Here is a 21331-nt window from a genome sequence, read left to right as displayed (position 1 = left end):
TATGAACTGGCTAAAATTTACCCTGATGCGTTTTTAAAGTGTTTGTTTTTGTAGACCCCCCGCCCCCTCGAAAAAATTCGTGGATACGGCCCTGGTCAAGGCCGTACCCGGAGGGAGGGTTAGGGGGGTTGAAACACCTCCCAAAATTTTTTTTTGACTCGTAAAAACATAGCAAAAATGGATATAAACAAATTTTGTATGCGGTTTTTGAGGTTTTTTTTTGTACCCCCCCCCCAAAAAAAAATCTGGTAAATATCTACCAAATCATATTATTGACTTACGCATAAAGTGAATATACCCCTCGATGCCTTTTTTTATGCTGATTACGAATATAATAATCATTTCTATCGGAAATGAATTTCAGCCCCCCTATATATGCCAATTCAGGGTATATATTTCTACATTAGGGGGGGGGGGTGGCAAGGCCGTATCCAGGGGGGGGGGGGTTACCCGGTTTGAACCCCCCCCCCCCCCCGGAATTTTTGACCGACTCAAAAATAAGTCGAAAATTAGTAAAACCTAGGTAAAAATCAGTAAAATTAGTCGAAAACTGAGTCAAAAATTAGTAACCCCCCCCAAAAGTCAAAAATTAGTAAAACCCCCCCTGAACAAAAATCCTGGATACGGCCCTGGGGGGTGGCGCAAATTTTGTTTCTGATGTAAATGGGAGGTAAGTTTAAACTTTACCCCCACCCCACCCCCTAATGTGTAAATTTATACCCTGACTGGGCCTATATAGGGGGGGGGGGGCTGAAATTCATTTCCGATAGAAATGATTATTATATTCGTAATCAGCATAAAAGAGTGCATCAAGTGGTATATTCACTTTATGCGTAAGTCAATAGGTAAAGTTCTACCAAATCATATTATTGACACGCATAAAGTGAATATACCACTCGATGCCTTTTTTATGCTGATTACGAATATAGTAATCATTTCTATCGGAAATGAGTTTCAGCCCCCCCCCCTCTTTTATATGCCAATTCAGGGTATATATTTCTACAACCTAACCTAACTCTGAATTGGCATATATAAGGGGTGGGGGGCTCAAATTCATTTCCGATAGAAATGATTATTATATTCGTGATCAGCATAAAAAAAGGCATCGAATGGTGCATTCACTTTATTCCTAACTCAATAATATGATTTGGTAGAACTTTACCAGTCAATAATATGACTTGGTAGATATTTACCAAAAATCTTTGATTAAAACCCCCTCCGAAAAAAAAAATCCTGGATACGGCCTTGCCCTTGGCCCTGGTACACAGCAAGAACTTTAATGTTGACGAAAATCCTCAATCAAAATAATGAATATTTCAATAATTATTATACAGTGTTAAGCCCGCGTGGCCTAATGGATAAGGCATCTGCCTCCTAAGCAGGGGATTGCGGGTTCGAGTCCCGCCGTGGGTTATTTTTGAGAAGAATGTATAACTCCTAAAAAAAATTTTGGAGAGCAAATACTAAAGATCCGGTCAGTTAAAGAAATGATCAAACCAATTTTTACTTGGCGAGCGTGACCGGAACTATAAGACAAAAATCTATTGTTATTGGTCGGTTTTCTGTAAATTTTAAAATCCAGACTATTTTCATTTTTTAAAAGAAGAACATCAAGAAAAGGAAGTTACCCATTCTCTTAGAATTCAACAGTAAACTTTAAACCCCCCCCCAGACAATTAAGATGTTCCAAAAATCCTTTTAATTCCTCCTCCCCATAATCCCATATTGAAATTATGTCATCCATATACCGGCCCCATGTTCTTCTTTTAAAAAATGAAAATAGTCTGGATTTTGAAATTGTTTAGTTTTGTTTTACTACTGATGACGGTCACTGTATATGTGACCGAAATATCTGGTATTTTTGTGAATTTCTATACACTGTCTATTAAAAAGAATTTTATCCCTATTTTGAACTTTTATTTTATCGTTCTTATCCCTATGACCTTTTTTCTACTCCACTAAAAAAATGAACGAGAGTCAGTTATATTTCTCTCATTAATTCTCCTGACTTATTTACTGGTCTGGAAATACCTTGCTTTTATAAAAAATTATTCGTCGCTTTATTTAAATTTTTTAATAAGACATTCTAATTAATATCAATATCTCTAATATTATTTTGTTATTAATATTTTTAATTCCAGTACTATTGCTTTCAGTATTAATAATAACACATTTAATATCAATATTCTAATAATAATGTTTAAATTTAATACTTTTTTTTGTAATTTTATGGAATGCTCATAGACCAAAACCACATATAACAAACGAGAATTCATTAGATTTACAATATTGAGGTCTAATGGCTTTCCTGTCCTTTTTCTCGATAGCCCTTTTTGGGACTTTTAGGTATGAAAGTGCTCGCCTTCATTTCACAGTTTTCTCAAACACGTAAGTTCTAATTAAAAAAAAAAAATTAACTACTCTATAATATTCTAAGTTCTAATAAATATGTTCATCCCTATGCCCTTTTTTCTGCTCCACTAAAAAGGCCGACAATCAGTTTTATTTCCTTAATTAATTCTTTTTTATTTATTTACCGGCGTGGAAATAATTCCTTGCTTACAGTTCGTTGCATGTTCATGTGTAACCGACAACCTCCTATGTTAATCCTCTTCTGCCTAATTGAAAACACATTGGGTCTCAACAAGATTGGGTCTTATACTGAAATTTCCACTAGATAGTATAAAAAATAATTAATAGGCTGCAGATTAGAAAAAGAAACGAAAATGTTATGGGTCGTGGAATCAATAAAATGAAATAATGGCATGACTCAAAGAATATTCGACAGATAAGAGGGAATTTTGGCACTTTAACAGGAACTAAAAACCAGAAGTGCCACTGACGGTACAGTGTTACCCTGGGACAACTAAAAAAAAACTGTCAGTTCTAGTTTATTAAAATCTCGATTTCAAAATATTTGGATCCAAACTGATTTTTTAAAAGCAGTTTTTTTTTCATTGAAGTATATTTACTGATATCAAAATAGCTGTGTTATATGCTGAGTGTAAGCTAGTTTCAGGAAAATATGTGTAGAAAGACCTAGAATGCCATTTTGGTAAAAAGTTTTCTTGGTACTTTTCAACATACGGTACTTAAGTATTAATCGTACTCTTTTATATACTGCTAGAGAAGTCAAGTTTGGTTAATGCTAATGAAATAAAATAAAATAGGATGAATATATAATAGTTTAGAAACAAATTTGGGCGATATATTTGCACATTAGGGGGGTGGGGGATAAAGCATGCCATATACTAAATACGTAGCCTAACCTAACCTAGGTACCTCCCCCCCCCTAAACCCCCAAAAACAACAGTTTAAATATCATAAACGCAATGAAACTACTCTTTGCATTCCAATTCTTAATAGCGGTCTCGAAATAATCAGTCTGTCGGGCATCTGTCCCGGTATCTGTAGCATCTCCAGTTTGACATTCCATATGCAGTATATAAAAGAGTACGTTTAATACTTAAGTACCCAACATACCAGTAGTCACGCGAGAAGTGAAATTTCGTTAATGCTAATGAAATGAAACAAAATAGGATGAAAATATATAGTGCAGAAACAAATTTGGGCTAAATATTTGCACATTAGGGGGGGGGGGGTAAGCATAGCATATATTAAATACGTAACCTAACCTAGGTACCTTTTAGTCCCCTAAAACCCCCAAAAACTAAAGTTTAAATATAGTTCCTTTAGTGAGAAACTATTTGTAATGCCTATCTTTATACAGCGTCTCGTATAAGTTCCGGGTAATGGCTATCTCAGCTTTGCTTTTCTCGACGAGTGACTACTGGTATTTTAAAAGTACCGTTTTCTTTTTCTATTTCCACTCCAATGTAGAAAAAATAAATAAAAGGAAGATAAAAAAATAAACACAATTTTTGGTTCCATTTAAGTTCCATTAATTAGCTAATTATGTTGCTTGGTAACACTAGACATTGTTTATTTTTTTCTCAGACACGACCTTCAGATCGTCTCTTATTTTATTGGTTTCCAGTACTTCAGGAAAAGTAATTGATCATTTTGAAACTATGCTTAATTTAAGTGGTATTCACAAGGTATTCTAGCTATCCTTTGGTTGTCTAGCCCGGCACCCACTTAGACACAGAGGTCTAGACAGTCATATGCGCCAACATATTATTAACCAAAGGCAACAAATATGTTGAAAAAAGTAACCCTGATAGAATCTCAGATCTTAAGATATGGGTCTCTAGACGATAAAACTGGATGGTCAGTTGATCACCTACAAACTGTTATAGTCTGAATACATATTTGGCCGGACTAATGTTCCCAGAGGTCCGATATTAGATTGCATAGTCATACTCGGAAAAATGTACCAAAGACACCCATTCTTGGACAAAATGTAGAGAAGGGGAAATCTTTAACAGAATCTGTCTCGAAAAGTGCGCTAACTTGAGGATTTTAATGCAATGCCACTTTGAAAAAGCGCTTAAATGTACCAAATACCCCAAACGCTGGGCCAGGCAGGTCTATAGGCAAAGCAGGCTAGTAAAGCATGCATGTGGTGGTGGCATTAATTGGTGGGGAGGGGGCAATTGCCTCTCTGGATTTCGAAAAACACTTTTTGGGATTCTCATTGAGAAAATTGGAAAAACGAAAAATTTACCCCCTGTATTTTGCGCACTTAGACCCCCCCCCCCATAGATCATGTATTGACATCACGTCTTGTTAGACCTCAGCCATGATGCACCTCATACAAAATTTTAGGCCAGCCTGATATCAGACATAATAATGAACTGCACAACCTATGAATAACCAAACATTTATTGTTGCCAAACATTGAAGAAATTACAGCTTAAGCTTTGTTTCTACCGCAGTATGTACATGCGTCTTAATGCTTTGTGGCATCTTGCCCAAATGTTTTCAGCCAGTCGGCAAAATGAATTTAGTCCTTAAGATTGGACTGTGCAATGGGCTATTTTAGCGATTTGATCGCAATTTTACCGATTTTGCCGTAATTATACGAAAATATGGATATCAAACGGTAAAAATTACCGTTGCTAAAAAATCGACCAAAAACTGACCTCAAGACAAGAAGTAAGCGCGGGCCGTAAAACTGCCAAACGCAGCGAGCGATGGGTGGTGACGTTAGGCCATAATTGCAAGGGCCGAAGGCCCAAATGAGCGAAGAGAAGCGGCCGGAAAATCCATCTTTTTGTTAGAAGCCAGCCAAGTCGATTCTTTTACTAGTAGGATGTAAAATTAACGAATTATAACTATTCTCGTAGATGGCTCCAGGGCTGCCACCGGGTGACCAAAAAATCACTACATTTTAATGATTTTTTGGTTGATTTAGTAATTTTATTCAATAATCTGGGATTTGTGTACAAATTTAGCGATTTTTTTTTTTAGGCGATATAAAAAATCACTAGAAATAGTGATAAATCACTAGGGGTGGCAATCCTGGATGTCTCTCTTTCTAGTTTTCCGTCTATGCGTTGTTCCGGTCAAATTATTTATTTTAGGGAATCGTAATTTCAGTTTTGGGGAAATTTCAATTTTGACTTAAAAGAGAAACGAATGTTAATTAAATATGCTTTTAAAGAAAACCAAATATTTAAAATTAAACAAATAATAACACAAAACAAATGGGTACACATAAAATTACATTCCCTTTTTATCAGTAGTCTAGATCTTCAATATTACTACTGCTACTAACAGCTCACCGCAGCACCAAGCCGCCTGAGGCCAACACAGCTATGCACGCTCCTGCTACGCAAGCTCCTCCTCCATCCTAATCTGTTCAAAGCCTCCTTATTGACACCCTCCCAGGAAGTTCCCATTTCCCTTAAATCTTTCTTTACATCCTCCCACCCCAACCGCGGACAATCTGCTTTCCATTTACACCTAGACGGTTGGCCGAAAACGACAATCTTTGGCAATCTGCCATCCTTCATCCGCAGAACATACCCTGGCCATCTTAAATTATAGAAGCTAATTTAAATACTCACTATCCTGGTTCATGTTCATAATGGAGCATTCTCCAAATTGATAGTCAAATAGAGTTGATATCTTGGCAAACTTAGAACATAATATATAAATTTTCTTATATAGTTTCTCAGACCGCATTGCCTTTCCATTTACAAATTAAACAAGTAAAAATATAGAGAAAATGGGTGTAAAATTTTAAATAAGATAAACGAGAAAAAAAAATTAATAGTAAGAAAGGTATGAATATTTCTTCACGTCCGGAAGCCCTTATCAACGAAAAAAAACTAAACTAAATTATACAGAACATACAAATAAAAGACAAAAAAAGAACACAGACGAAAAAAAAAAATTTTCGTCCGTGCTTTTTTTTTGTGCATTTTATTGATATGTTCTGTATTAATTAGTTTAGTGTTTTGTTATATAATTATTTCTGTTGATAAAGGCTTCCAGACATGAAGTCAAAACATTCAGACCTTTCTTATTATGAAAAGTTTTTTTTCGACTGTTTATCTTATTTAAAATATTATACCCTTTTTTTCTATATTTTCATTTGTTTAATTTGTAAGTTTTCTTATTAACAATCATTCTATATTACTTGGTTATTTTAGTGTCAAATTTCTAAAAATCTTCTTGGCTTGTACGAATTTATTTACAAAAAAAAAATAATTTTGACATTCAGGCAAAATTTTACTGTTTGCTTGAGTGCGTTCAGTATGTGTAATATACAATCAATGCATCTGCAATTAGTGCGTTCAGCATTAATACTTGACTTAATGGTTCTTCTATTAGTTTTGCGGGTTTTAGTTAATTTTTTGCCATTCAGGCAAAATTTTGGTTAACGCACAATTTTCCGTACAAAAATTTTGATTTACATACATAACATGCAAATTTTGATTTGATAATTTCGGTGGGTAATAAGGTCGTCAAATCAAGGAACCAACTTCAAGTTTTCTCAATTTTTTTATAAAGTCCATATCTCCTCCCACAAAATAATATTTTTATCTTTACACGTAACATGCTTTACAAGTCATACTACAGTCATACTACAGTCCCCTTTTTATAAAATTTTTTTTTTTAAAAGTATATTACGAGTATCTTATCATAGGATTGCCAATAAAAGTCAGATTCACACATGCAATCAGATCGTTAATGAAAATGGAAATGAAATCGCCTATGCTGCAATCTCACCATTAATAAGTTTTCGTTTTGACTCTAGAGAAAACTAAGTTCCAACAGAAAAGTTTTCGAAGTCCACATCGCCGAATACATCAAGGATGAAAAAAAGAAACGCTACCCACAAGGGATATTACGAAATTCTAAAATAAGAAATTGAGCAATAAAGTCATTTCTGACATCCAAAATAATATCATTGGCTATTTGAACTAAGCATTTCCCCCTGATAAGATTTATGAAGAAGTTCTGTAAGTGTATCGATTCTTCTTTCCATCTATTAAGCTTTAGAATGAAATTTAGAGCAAACTTTCGCTTAGTAAACTGTTCTATCCAAAATATAAGTTCTGATCAAGGCCGTACCCCCCCCCCCCCCCGAAAAAATCCTGTATTTTTACACATTTTTCATAAATTATAATTTTAAGTTCAAATTGACAACGAACTTCAAGAGTAAGAAGAGATTAACAAAGTTCATTTTTGTTTAATACACGCAGAAGAAATTTTATGCTAAAAAGAATTTGTCATATTCTAAAAAAAAAATTACAAAGAAAGTACCCATACGATAAAGAAGTAATTCACTTGTTTTTGTTTTTTGTTTTATTGCCATATTGGCATCACTATTGTATTTTTCTTTAAATAGTTGGCTTAGAGAATCATGGGTGTAGGCAGCATATTGTCTAGGGGGGGGGGGGCAGTCGATAGTGTGATTGAGGGCCTTTTACCAACTGCTTTTCCAACTATCTGCTTTTTCAGCCGTATCTAATGTAAATTTGAAGGTCTAAGGGGGGGGGGCAGCTGCCCCCCCTGCGCCCATGTAGAGAATCCACGGAGTAAATTGTAGTTAGCCTACTGCATATACAATAAAATTGGAATAGCAATAACATTAAAATCAACATTTTTTAGCAGCTTCAGGGACAATTAAAAAAATATACCAGTGGGAATTCCACTATTTAGAATTGTTTTAGAAGCATAATTCTCTTGATCAGCCCACTGAGCCACTGAACAGAACAGCACAATACTACTACAATATAAACAGAAAATAAGTTTTGAAATCCAGATCAAGAGAGTTTATACAGAATTATAGGGTGTTTTCCATCCATGGTCTCAGGGGCGGATCTAGATGGAAATCTTGGGGGGGGGAGTGGAGAATGTGACAAGGGTGCCAATAATTGACAAATTTATTTTTAAAAAAGAGTGAAAAGCGGAAAAAAACAAAGAATGAGAGCACCGGAAAAAAATCTTAGGCTTAAGGCATCGAGGCATTTTTTCGCCCACCCTTGGCTAGCCTCCCCTGCCTCCTGAAAAAGAAATACACCTCCACACAAGGCCGTATCAAGGGGGGTTAGGGGGTTTGAACTCCCCTCTCCCGCGAAATGTTGGTCTGACCCGCAAAAACGTAACAAAAATGGATATAAACAATTTTTTTTACATTTCTTGACGTTTTTTGTGTAGTCCCCTCCACGAAAAAAATCCTTGTGTAAAACATGGAAGATCATGGAAACGGCCCTACCTCCGCATATTAAATCAGCAGTTAAAACCAATTAGAGGAATCTTTGCAACGGTGTAAGTCCTTTTCTTTAATAAACAAACTTTCTAAATTTTCGGTAGACAAGACTAGACGCGCAACATTTGAAATCCTTCAGCCGTAAGGACAGGGTTTAGAATCCTGGTGTCGCTGGTTATTTGGTTTGGAACGGGGGTCAGCGATGTGACTGTAAGCCCAGCCAGAGTCGATCCAGCTCCAAACGGGTACCTGGAGGAGTCTGCTGGAAAAACACAGGAAGTTTCGGATGATTTGCCCCCAAACATTTACTGCACTCCCCGCCGAAGGTAAAGAATCAGGATATCGGTACCTGCGCATACGCAGATGATTGGTCAACACGCAAAAAAGATGTTTTAGGTAAGCATCCCAGAGTCGCTTGCACCCCTGGTTTAGAGCAGTGATCTAAAAATAAAATTAGTTACTAATAGAAAAACAATTTTAATTCCAGAATCAATAAAATAGCTGTTTAGCTTGGTTGACACGTAAGTTTTCCGCACCGTAAATACTATGAATTTTGTTATACATATGCCGAAAAAAGAACAATATGTTATCGTACTGTCTATCATAATAGCCGTCAAACGCTGTTCCATAATCAACAAACAGATAATAAATTGCTTCAATTGTTGCCAGGTGACACAGGGGTTTACCTTTCTGATATCTCCAAAATAACGAGGCTCTAGGATCAAAGGTAACAAACGGCAGACCTAAAAATTCAACATCCATTAATATTCTATAATAGAAGCTCTGAGTTCAATACATCTTTCTATTTACAAAATTCTAACAAGGTACTAGCTACAGCTGGGAACTTTAAATTCTGCAGCGTTGCCACGTTACATAAATTGAAGGATAAATAATGTTTTGAGGCAAATATATATATATATATATATATATATATATATATATATATATATATATATATATATATATATATATATATATATATATATATATATATATATATATATATATATATATATATATATATATATATATATATATATATATATATATATATATATATATATATATATATATATATATATATATATATATATATATATATATATATATATATATATATATATATATATATATATATGTAGCGGGGGCTTCTATATATAACATGCTTCTATATATGGATTCTCGTTCTTGCTTGTCTTTTAAGCGCAGACAATTTGTTGTCTTTTCATACTGCGGTCTTTTCAAAAATATTTGATTATTAAAGCAAGTCCTATTTCTAACGACGATATCTACTAAACTTCAAACTTTTGGTTTTCTTTTTTAAAGTTTTTGAATTGTTGTAATCTTTTATTAAATTATATACAAATATTTCTGGAGTTATCAGTTTTTTGTTATTAACGCAACCTAACGTCTTTCAATACTGTGTGTTTTTGAAGATATTTTATTATTAAAGGAAGTCAAATTTCTAACAATGATTTGTACTAAGTTTCAAACTTGTGGTTTTTATTTTAAAAGTTTTATTAATTCCTGTGATCCCTTCTTAAAATACACGCAAACATTTTTACAATTAACAGTTTTTTTGTTCTTTATGCAATTAAATTTCTTTTCATACTGCAGTCTATTCAAAGATATTTGATTTTACAAAGATATTTTATTACACCATGTCGATTTCTAACAACGATTTCTTCTAAGCTTCAAACTTTTGGTTTTATTTTAAAGGTTTTTGAATTGATGTAATCCCTTGTTAAAATATATACAAATATTTTTGAAATTATCAGTTTTTTGGCTCTTTTCTCAATTAAATGTTTTTTTTTCATACTGAAGTCTATTCAAAGATATTTGATTATTAAAGCAAGTTCGATTTCTACCAATGATATCTACTAAGCTTCAAACTTTTGGGTTTCTTTTTAAAGGTTTTGAATTGTTGTAATCCCTTCTTAATATATATACAAACATTTTTGCAATTACCACTGTTTTGCTCTTTACTCAATTAAATTTCCGCAAAGATATTTGAATCGTGATTATTACAGCAAGCCCGATTACTAACCAAGATTTCTACTAAGCTTCAAACTTTTTGTTTTATTGTTTAAGGTTTTTGAATTGCTGTAACCCCTTGTTAAAATATATACAAATAGTTTTGCAAGTCCGATTTCTAACAACGATTTCTACTAAGCTTCTTTTTTAAGGTTTTGAAATTGTTGTAATCCCTTGTTAAAATATATACAGATATTTTTGCAATTACCAGTTTTTTGTTTTTTAGGCAATCTAATGTATTTTCATACTGAATCTATTCAAAAATATTTGATCATTACAGCAAGTCCGATTTCTAACAACGATTTCTACAATGCTTCAAACTTTTGGTTTTCTACTTTAAGGTTTTAAAAAGTGTTGTAATCCCTTGCGAACATATACAAAAATATTTTTGCAATCACCAGTTTTTTGCTCTTTGAGCAATTTGATGTACTTCTCCATACCTGAAAATCTTCAAGTTTTCCTGATAAGTGTGACAACGTCATTGCAATACTGATGTATAAAAATAATGTCACTTACATTAATATTTTATTTTCCGAAATTAAGGCTTTTAACGAATTTTCTCAAACTTCTGACCTATCTAAATCGTTTTTTTTAGGCCGGAATATACCAGAATGACAATTTTTCCCGAAAACAACGATTTCTACTAAGCGTGAAACTTTTGGTTTTCTTTTTTAAGGTTTTGAAATTGTTATAATTTCATGTCAAAATATACACAAATATTTGTACCATTACCAGCGTTTTGCTCTTTACGCAATTTAATGTCTTTTCATACTGTGTCTTTTCAAAGATATTTGATTATTAAGCAAGTCCAATTTCTACCAATGATATCTGCCAAGTTTCTCAATTCTTTTTATATATTTTAAGGTTTTTGAATTGCTGTAATCACTTATTAAAATACATACAAATATTTTTGCAATTACCAGTTTTTTGTTCTTTAGGCAATTTAATGCCTTTTCATGCTGCAGTCTATTCAGAGATATTTGATTATTACAATTTGTTTTCCAAAATTAAGGTTTTCAAGGAATTTTCCCAGACTTCTGACCTATCTAGATCGTTTATATATATATATATATAGATTATTTTTAACCATACCTTGTAAATTCGGATGTGACAAAATTCCACCAGTTTGATTCCAGGTACTGTCAATAAAAACCACTTTGTGCAAAGATCTGTCTTCACTATGAATTAAGCTGAAAAATAAAGTTGTGTAACGTAATTGGCCCTTAGAAACAAATTGAAATTTTTTTCTAACAAATCGTTCCCTAGAGCGATTTTCAACCTCAAGAGGTCTCCAACGGAAAATTTCAAAGTTGCTCAGAATCCTAATCCTCATCATTAAAGAGCGAATTTACGATGAAGAATCTGCTACCGTCAGGACTCGAACCAATGACCTCCTTCACTAAGCTACCGATAAATTGTCAATAGAAGCAGCCTTAGATATTTAACAAAATGTTTGATTTTTATATCATAATACTTGGAGGATGACAGGAAACTTAGCTGCATTCACTGTAGACAATTATATTTTCATTTCAAATGTTTTGTCAGGCATATAACACCTGTAACTACGAACTAGCTTTCAGTTCATTGCAGCCATTCAGTTCAACGTCTCATTGATGAAGACTACTTATGCTTTATCAGAGCACAATTTGATGATTTGTTTGTATACCATTGATTTTGACAATAACACAATCTACATCTATCTCAGGACAACTTTTTCCACTTCTAAGAAAACTCAAAGTAGTTTCAGCACGTAATATTTTTCGGTACTTTCCCATTATATGGGCCTTTACAAGGAAACCAGTTACGAAAAACCCGTTTTGACGGGTTAACCGCTATAGAGTCATACAATGATAGCGTGGTTTTTATTGCGTATACAATATTTAAACTGTTGTTTTTTAGGGGTTAGGGGGGGGGGAGATACCTAGGTTAGGTTACGTATTCTATATTTGCTATGCTTTACCCCCACCCCCCTAATGTGCAAATATATAGCCCAAATTTATTTCTAAACTATTATATATTCAACCTATTTTATTTTATTCATCAACATTAACCAAACTTGACATTTTAGAAAGGCCCATATAAATGGAAAGTACCTTTTTTTCTTTTCTTTTTTTTCTTTAAGCAAAAAGAACTCTATACTAAACCGGACGCACTGTTGCAAAATCGACAAGCATAGTCAACTTCAATAATAACTTAATTATCTAGCCCCATTAGAAACATAATCGAACTGCTTTAAAACGAGCTTAGATCCAATTCGTTGCGGAAACTAGCAGGTGGCAAAAACGGATCATTGACCCCTTCCTAGCCCCCACTCACCGTCGCACTACTCACACCCAGATTTTTTAGCAACACTGTGCCATCTTCAACCAGAACAACGGAAGGGTTTTCAATGTGTATGATTGAAGAGCCAGAATGGAACAGTAGTAACCCCGCCGCAGCGTCCTACAGCTGATTCTCTAGCAGAAAGGTAGGCACGTTGTACCCGGTTTGAAGCGAAGCCTTGCGAGGATTTTAAATATGCTCGACTGGGGGACCAAAGCACTAAAAAAAACTTACTTGCCCTTCTAACAATTCTAAAAAAAACGCACTTCTCTAAAAAAAACGTACTTGGCCTTCTAACAACTCTAAAAAACGTACTTCTCTAAAAAAAAAAAGTACTTGCCCTTCTAACAACTCTAAAAAGACGTACTTCTCTAAAAACGTACTTAAATACAATCTTAGACCACACTGGCTATACATGACAAACGAAACTCAGAGAGGAGAGAAAGTAACAAAATGGAAAATAAAATCAAAGAAGGGTGAAAAAACTAGGATTTTGTCAGCCAGCGAACCAAGAAGATGAAAAAATATAAGCAAATATTTCGACAAGGACCTCCGCCAAGTCGTCCTCAGTGCTAAACAAAAAAGAAAAAAAAACGAAAATCTAACCTTTCGAAGTTCACCGTACAAAGACAGAACAGACACCCAAGTTCTGTTGAGTGTCTGTTCTGTCTTTGTACGGTGAACTTCGAAAGGTTAGATTTTCGTTTTTTTTTCTTTTTTGTTTAGCACTGAGGACGACTTGGCGGAGGTCCTTGTCGAAATATCTGCTTATATTTTGTAATCTTCATGGTTCGCTGGCTGACAAAATCCTCGTTTTTTCACCCTTTATTGATTTTATTTTTCATTTTGTTACTTTCTCTCCTCTCTGAGTTTCGTTTAAAACGTACTTGGCCTTCTAACAACTCTAAAAGACGTGCTTCTCTAAAAAAAATAAGCGTACCTGCCCTTCTAACAACTCTAAAAAAAATGTATTTCTCTAAAAAAACGTACTTGCCCTTCTAACAACTCTAAAAAACGTACTTCTCTAAAAAAAACGTACTTTCCCTTCTAACAACGTAAAGATCGATCCACTAACAGTATCATTCGCAACTAAAAATATTGTTTAGTTCCGGATTTCATTAGTCAGACAAAAAGTGTTAATGATTTAACTGTGGAGCAGAAAAACGAGCTGTAACTGAGGGCTAAAGCTAATTACCAAAGTCATATTACTTTTAAGCTATTATAAGTATGTACTGCACCACTGAATTTCAATCCATTTCACGTCAACTGACTGAATAAAAATTACACAAAGGTCACATCCAGCGACAGCAAAGCGGTATACAAAAAAAAATCGCGAAGGAACCCCCTCAAAAAACTTGACTTGAAATAATGCCATTATCTAGACCCACAGTATATAAATTATAGGCAGTATGATCTTTCCCTATCTCACCTATTATAAAAACCCGGACCGAGGTGCGAGTGCTACAGAGAACGTAGAAACATAAGCGACATTAGATCTTTCGGGTAGACAAGTAAGATATCTCTTGAACTCAAAACTTGTTTTCAACGTTGGAACCCTAAATTTTTAAGACACTAATTTTAGATTAATGTATGCAAATAAATATAAAAAAATTTTAAACTAGTATTGCGATGTTATTATGTTATGTTTTTAGGATTTAAAAGTAGGTTTCGAAGTCTCGAGTTGGTTTCAAAGGCATTTTGAGAAAGTTTCTGACAAAATACGTGTTCCAGGGTAATTGGACCGCATGATGGCAGATCAAATGAGAGGAGCTGTTTGTACGCGCTAATGCAAGAATAAGTGGGAGGAGCTGTATGTTCGCACCGAGAATGAAGAGCCAGAAATTACCTACGGTAAACTTACTGCCATATCTTTATACTGTGTCTAGACCAATCCGCTCCCTATATGATCAATTATTCAACACGACCCTTGATAACAATTTTTTGTGCTTCCAATGCAGCTTCTCTTCAAAATTAGAAAACAAAGTTGGAATCTTTCCATCCCGACTGATGTTGTGTCATAATTAAGGTTACTGGTAAGTCAGGTTGCCCTTTGTATATGTCAACTAATTCGTGTTTTAAGCACTATAACAAAAATTACTTGTTGTTTCCTAATGCAAATTGGTGTAAACATTTAAAAAATACAATAGTTTTGCGCCATGTTCTTTCATAAGATCTTGCACAAAACAATTTTACTTCAAAATATTTTCTGCACAAACCATGGGCAGTAGAAAAAATTAGGCTTTATTTTGAATTCAGCATGCATTCAGCAGAATTTCAAATTCTATATGAGAGTATTTTCATGGATCAGTCATTTTTTCGAAAAGCTCAAGAGGTAAGAATTTCCTTGATGAAATTGAAGAAACTTAATAAGCACAACTGGATGGTTTCACTTGGTTACACATGGATAGATGGCACATTTGAATTCAAGACAAATCTGCGTTACTAAAATCTGCATTTTCACTTCTTCAGCACAGGATAACTGCAACAAAGAAAAACTCTTTTTTTTTGTCCATTAAGGTATTTCATTCGATATTTTACTTTACATTAGCAATTATAACAATATTAAGATGCACAATCTATATTAATAAATTAAAAAAAAACTTTTTCGACCGAAAGTAAGGAGCAACATTAAAACTTAAAACAAACAGAAATTGTTCCGTACATGAGGGGGGGGGGGGCTACCCCTTCCTCAACCCGCGCGCTTTACGCTAAAGTCTTAAATCTCATTAAAAACATTTCTCACTCAATTTCAACAGCCCTGGTGTTTGAGCTGTCTTTCTTTAAAAAATGTGGCAAAAAGTCAAACTTTAGCGTATAGAGCGAGGATTGAGGAAGGGGCAGTCCTCCCCATATAGGGAAAAGTTTCTGTTTGTTTCAAAGTTTTAATGTTGCTTATTACTTTCAGCCGGAAAAACTTGTTTTCTTAATTTAATTTCTGACCATTGTTCAAATCATGCCAGGAAATCTCCTAGCTTCCCCTACCGCGTAAAATTTCACCCAAAAACTTTACTCCCCATGGAAAATCCCCCCCCAGAGAAAATTCCCCTCGAAATTATTTTTGCGCATTTCTCAATAATAAATAGCCTACTATGTGTGAACAATGGGCAAATCGCGTGACTTACGGCCTTTTTCCCGGGGGCAATGTGGGGTCTTGTCAACCCCAAAGGTAGAGTTATTGGACGTTTCAACTATGCTGAATCCGGTGACCGGCGTTTACCCCCCCCCCCGGAAAAATAACCCCTCCCAGAAAATAGCCCCCGCGGAAAATACCCCCCCCCCGTGGAAAATGAGGCTTTCCAAATTTGAAAATTTTATTTGAGTTTTTTTCCGTATGGGGAAGGAGTTTTGGTACTTGTGTATTACACGCCACTCACTGAAGTTTACGGTGTGTAAAACTCGAGAACAAACCGATTTATTCGTTAGTTTTTTTCATGTTAGCACGAGACAACACAAAGACAAGTGAAATAATAGATGGGAAATATATAATTTGGGATATATATTTGCACATAAGGGGGGGGGGTGTAAATTATTTGGACAGTTTCAAGTCCGAAAACAATTTTTATTTCATAATATGCTGAATAATTGTACATACTTTACCCCCCACCCTAATGTGCAAATATATAGCCCAAATGTGTTTCTAAAGTAACGAAGAAACCAGTTTGTTCTCGAGTTTTACACATCGTAATCTTGAGCGAGTGGCGTATAACACACAAGTATCGGAATTTTTCATCGAGAGAGAGCTGCATTTAAAAACGACCAGAAATTAAATAAACAAAAACAAGTTTTTTCAACTGAAAGTAAGGAGCAATATCAAAACTTAAAACGAACAGAAATTATAAGAATATTATAAGAAATTTCTTATTTCATAAGAAATATGAAAAGAGTTGTCCCTTCTACAAGACCTTGCTCTTTATGCTAAAATTTTGAATTTTTGTCCAAATTCTTTAAGAACTGTTCCTAAAATACGATGGCCGTTTAATTAGAAGAATAAGCTTTGTTTTTAAATTCTATAAGATAAAACCTTTAAAGTAAAGAACGAGGTCTTGAGAAGGAGGCAACCCCTCACTTTCAGTTGAAAAAAGTGTGGTTTTATTTATTTAATTACTTGCAGATAGTATTTGTTAATGGGAAACAGGATTTTTTTTAAGAAAAGTAGAGAGCATCACTAAACCAAAAATGAGCAGAAGTAAAGTCAAATAATCTTCAAAGTAAAAACTATTGAGTATAATAGAAAAAAAAACAAAGATATAAAATATTTTTTATATGAAAAAGACTACGTCAATAAAAAATGAATGGAAATCAATATAAATTTTTTTTTCCACAAAACAAGTTTGTCAAACAATAGTAAACAACCTCGTTAAGCCGAAAATGATTAAAAATAAATTCAAATAATTTTCCAAGCGTAAAACTACCGCAAATCACCATAAGTAAATGAATTAAACCGAAAAAGAACAGAAATTACAATAAATAACCTATTCAAGCTCAAAATAGCAACAATTAACATGAGTAGGGCTGACAACCCCCACACCTTCTCAAGACTTGAACACAATTTGCATTTTATTGAAAACAAAATACATTTTAAACGTTTTAACTTTTTTGACTTTAACAATTAAAGAAGTATTAAGACTATAAGGAATAGATATCAGAATATGCATATCAAACTGACAATACACGGTTATTTAGGGAGAATTTTCCGTTGGGAGGGAAGTTTCCGGGGATGAAGTTTCCTTGGAAAATCCTGCGCTAGGGGAATTTGACACAATTTCTATGCGAAACTTATTATATTTGTCATACCCTCTCTTTGCTGTCTCAATTTTGCATGTGGAGTTTTTCCTGGCATTTTCTAGGGGATTTTTCATGGCGGAGGGTAATTGCACGAGAGAAATTTTTCATAGGGTAGTTTTCCAGGCATAAATTATAAATGGAAGAACTTTTAATAGGATCAACTTCCCACGTAGGGGGGGGGGGGGGGTCTCAGGAAAAAATTCCACAGAAGGAGATTTCTATTTTGTATTGAAAAACGATTTGAAATTATTGTGGAAGGGGCAACGCCTTTCATGTACGCAATATTAGTTCGCTTTAAATTTTGATGTTGCTCCTTACTTTCAGTTGAAAAAAACTTGTTTTTAAAAATTTAATTTCTGATCGTTTTGAAATAATACCGGGAAATCCGGCTCTCTCTCCATGAAAAATTCCGGTACTTGTGCATTATACACCACTCACTTAAGTTTACGATGCGTAAAACTCGAGAACAAACCGGTTTCTTCGTTAGTTACTTCGTTACTTTAGACACAAATTTGGACTATATATTTACACATTAGGGGGGGGGGGAGGGTAAAGTATAGCTGGCCTACATTCAAAATGTGTTAGGTACAATTGAGTAAGAATTGTTTTCTGACTTCAAACTGTCTAAATGCTTTACCCCCCCCCCCTTACGTGCATATATATATATAGCCCAAATTTATATATTTAATTATATATTTGCCATCTATTCTGGCACTTTGTCTTTGTCTTGTCTCATGCTAAGCAGAAAGAAACTAACAAAGAAACTGGTTTGTTCTCGAGTTTTACACAGCGTAAACTTGAGTGAGTGGCGTATAGTACATAAATACTAAAATTATTTCTCCCTAAGGAAAATAAAAAAGTAAAACTCAAATAAAATTTTCAAATTTGGAAAGCCTCATTTACTACAGGGGGGGGGGGTATTTTTCGTGGGAGGAGGGGGGTATTTTACGGGGATTTTTTTCTGCGCGGGGGATATTTTCCAAGGGGATATTTCCCGGGGGGAGGGGTATTTTCCGCGGGGGGTATTTCCGGGGGGGATCGCTGGGGGTTAAACGCCTAGAACCGCTGAATCAAATGGTTATCTGAAAACCTTCCTGACTTTGATCTGATATCTTTGGAGCAAAAGGGTGTAGGAAAGGGGCTAGAGGCCCTCCAATCTTTTTCGTCACTTACAAAGGGTACTGGAAATTTTGATTTCCGTTCGAATGAGCCCTCTCCCGATCACCTAGGACCATTGCTTTGATGCGATCAACCCTGAAAAAAAGCACGCATCCGTGATTTTTCTTCTGGCAAAATACAAAAAATTCCACATTTTTGTAGATATGTGTTTGAAACCTCTGCAGTGGGTTCTCAGATATGCTGAATCTGACCTTGTGATTTTCATTAAGATCACTTGACTTTTTCGGAGTCCCCCTTTTTCGAAAATCAGACAAATTTTCTCAGACTTGTATCTTTTAATAGGTAACATTAAACTTAATGAATTTTATGTATCTGGAATCGGCACAAAAAGCCAATTCCATTGATGTATCAATTGTTATCAAAGTTAGGATTTCGGATACTATTGGACCGAGTCGTTCCTTACTTACAGTTCGTAACCATGAACAGTTTGAAAATTCCGTGCTTGAAATAATAGTCTAGATTGAGCTTGGGAACAGGTGCGTACGCACGATTGTTTTTCCCGAGGCGGGAGTGGGCCGTAATAAAAAAAAATCGGGGGGAAAGTAATAAAAAATACATTTGGTTCAATAATTTGAATAAGAAGCGCCCAAAAATTCAAGAAAATTTTATTGCCCCCCCCTCCCTGTGTAGGCTACATGGGAAGTTTATGGCATCGATGCAAACATGGATTTTCCTACTTTTTTTTTAATTTACATTCAGGGTGCTAGAAACATTGAGAACATTTTGTTTTAAGGACACAACATTAATTTGTTTTCAAATTATTTAATAAGAAGATTAATTGCTGTTGTCAATATGTCAAAGATACAGACCAAACGGAGATTAATAGCACAAATGCTTATAAACAAATGTACTTGCACTGAAAAACAGTTGCTTTATTAAACAACAAAACTATCCAGTGGCGGATCCAGGGGGTCGAGGGGGCGTCACCCCCTATCGTAGTCTAAAGTAGTATAATTTACTTAATTAACTCAAGTTTGCGTTAACTAAACTTGCTCCTAACGCAAGTTTATCGGATAAATCTATTTTGCGCCCCCCCCTGAAATATTTTTTATCGGACCAACGTATTTTGCCCCCCCCCCCCCTGAAAAAAAATCCTGGACCCGTCCCTGAAACTATCCATACATTCCCCTTACACCTGGCTTTTTTACTCAGTTCAAAAATTCTGTGTGCATTTGCCGAGGCCTTATTGTATATTATAGATCAGACTTACCGAGTTTTTACATATTCTTTAATAGGAACTGCATTTTTCCCCGGAAAAATCAGTGCAACCTGAAAAAGAATCAACAAAATAACAAATATTCAAATTGTACTGCTTCAATCTTCACATACTAAATAACTATCTAAATATACTAAATAACATACTACATACTAAATAACATACTACATATTAAATAACATACTAAACATACTAAATAACAAATTAAATGTACTAAATAACATCCCACATACTAAATAACTAAGGGAAAACAAAAGTTTTGTTCTTCTGGAAAAAATAGAATCGGAAAATAAAAAGACTTGCGAACGTTAAACGTTACGTGAACGGCGAACGTTAGTATCTATCTATATGTATATCTATAGTATGTAGTATTTATAACATACTACATACTAAATAACATACTAAAAATACTAAATAACAAAATAAAGTATAAAGTGAAGTCTTTGGTTTTAGAGTCCATGCGTGTTTCCCTGTCTACTGGCCGTAGTCTAGTTTGTTTCTTCGTCATGAGATTTCTCTTTTTCTTTGTTTTTAATATATATTTATTATCCTCTCTTCCTCTGAATACATAATAACCACTACTTAGGTCCAAAAAAGAAAAGGGAAAAAAAGCAAGGGGGGTCCATATCCGAATAGTCAAGGGGCATGGGATATACAATATTTTTTCTCCACATTATTCTCCACATAACCTGAAAAAGAATCAACAAAATAACAAATATTCAATAGTACTGCTTCAATCTTCGCATACTAAATAACTATCTAAATATACTAAATAACATACTACATACTAAATAACATACTACATACTAAATAACATACTAAACATACTAAATAACAAAATAACACACTAAATAACATCCCACATACTAAATAACTAAGGTAAAACAAAAGTTTTGCTGAAAATCAAGTTCATACTGTCCCTAAGCAATCAAACTGAACTATTTCAATAAACATATGTTGACCCTGTTTCTACAGACTGAAACTTCTATGAAAAGGCAAACTTAGTTCAAGTTGAAGGAGATGTTCCTTATGAACTATGGGTAGCCCAGCAACTACAATATATAAATAAGTTCGTATAAAAGCTGCAATGACTTATTATTAGAAGATCCTTAAGTTTTACAGTTGGCCTGATTTGGAACGATTTAAATCATTCCGAAGTAGAAAACTTT

At 34.3% G+C, this 21331-nt stretch overlaps 1 protein-coding gene and 1 non-coding gene across 3 annotated transcripts in view; one reads left to right on the top strand and one right to left on the bottom strand.

Moving 5' to 3' along the window:
- Positions 1–1340: 1340 nt before the first annotated feature.
- Positions 1341–1413, top strand: TRNAR-CCU (transfer RNA arginine (anticodon CCU)). The gene has a single exon. It is a non-coding gene; the product is annotated as a tRNA-Arg (tRNA).
- A 7221-nt stretch (positions 1414–8634) lies between these two features.
- LOC148952486 (tRNA-uridine aminocarboxypropyltransferase 1) overlaps positions 8635–21331 on the bottom strand; it is a 64209-nt gene continuing 51512 nt past the window's right edge. For both annotated transcript variants that reach the window (XM_089088982.1, XM_089088981.1), the window contains exons 4-6: positions 20157–20215; positions 11753–11850; positions 8635–9369 (exon numbers count right to left, since the gene is read on the bottom strand). In XM_089088982.1, the coding sequence (XP_088945108.1) occupies positions 9116–9369; positions 11753–11850; positions 20157–20215 (411 nt within the window). In that variant the 3' untranslated portion in view covers positions 8635–9115. The remainder of the gene's footprint in view (positions 9370–11752; positions 11851–20156; positions 20216–21331) is intronic.

This window comes from Artemia sp. Qi Xiang Cuo, chromosome 5, assembly GCF_049724085.1.
Source record: "Artemia sp. Qi Xiang Cuo chromosome 5, ASM4972408v1, whole genome shotgun sequence".
Taxonomy (NCBI): Eukaryota; Metazoa; Arthropoda; class Branchiopoda; order Anostraca; family Artemiidae; genus Artemia; species Artemia sp. Qi Xiang Cuo.
The sequence above is the reverse complement of the archived record's forward strand: the minus strand, read 5'-3'. Positions and strand labels throughout refer to the sequence as shown.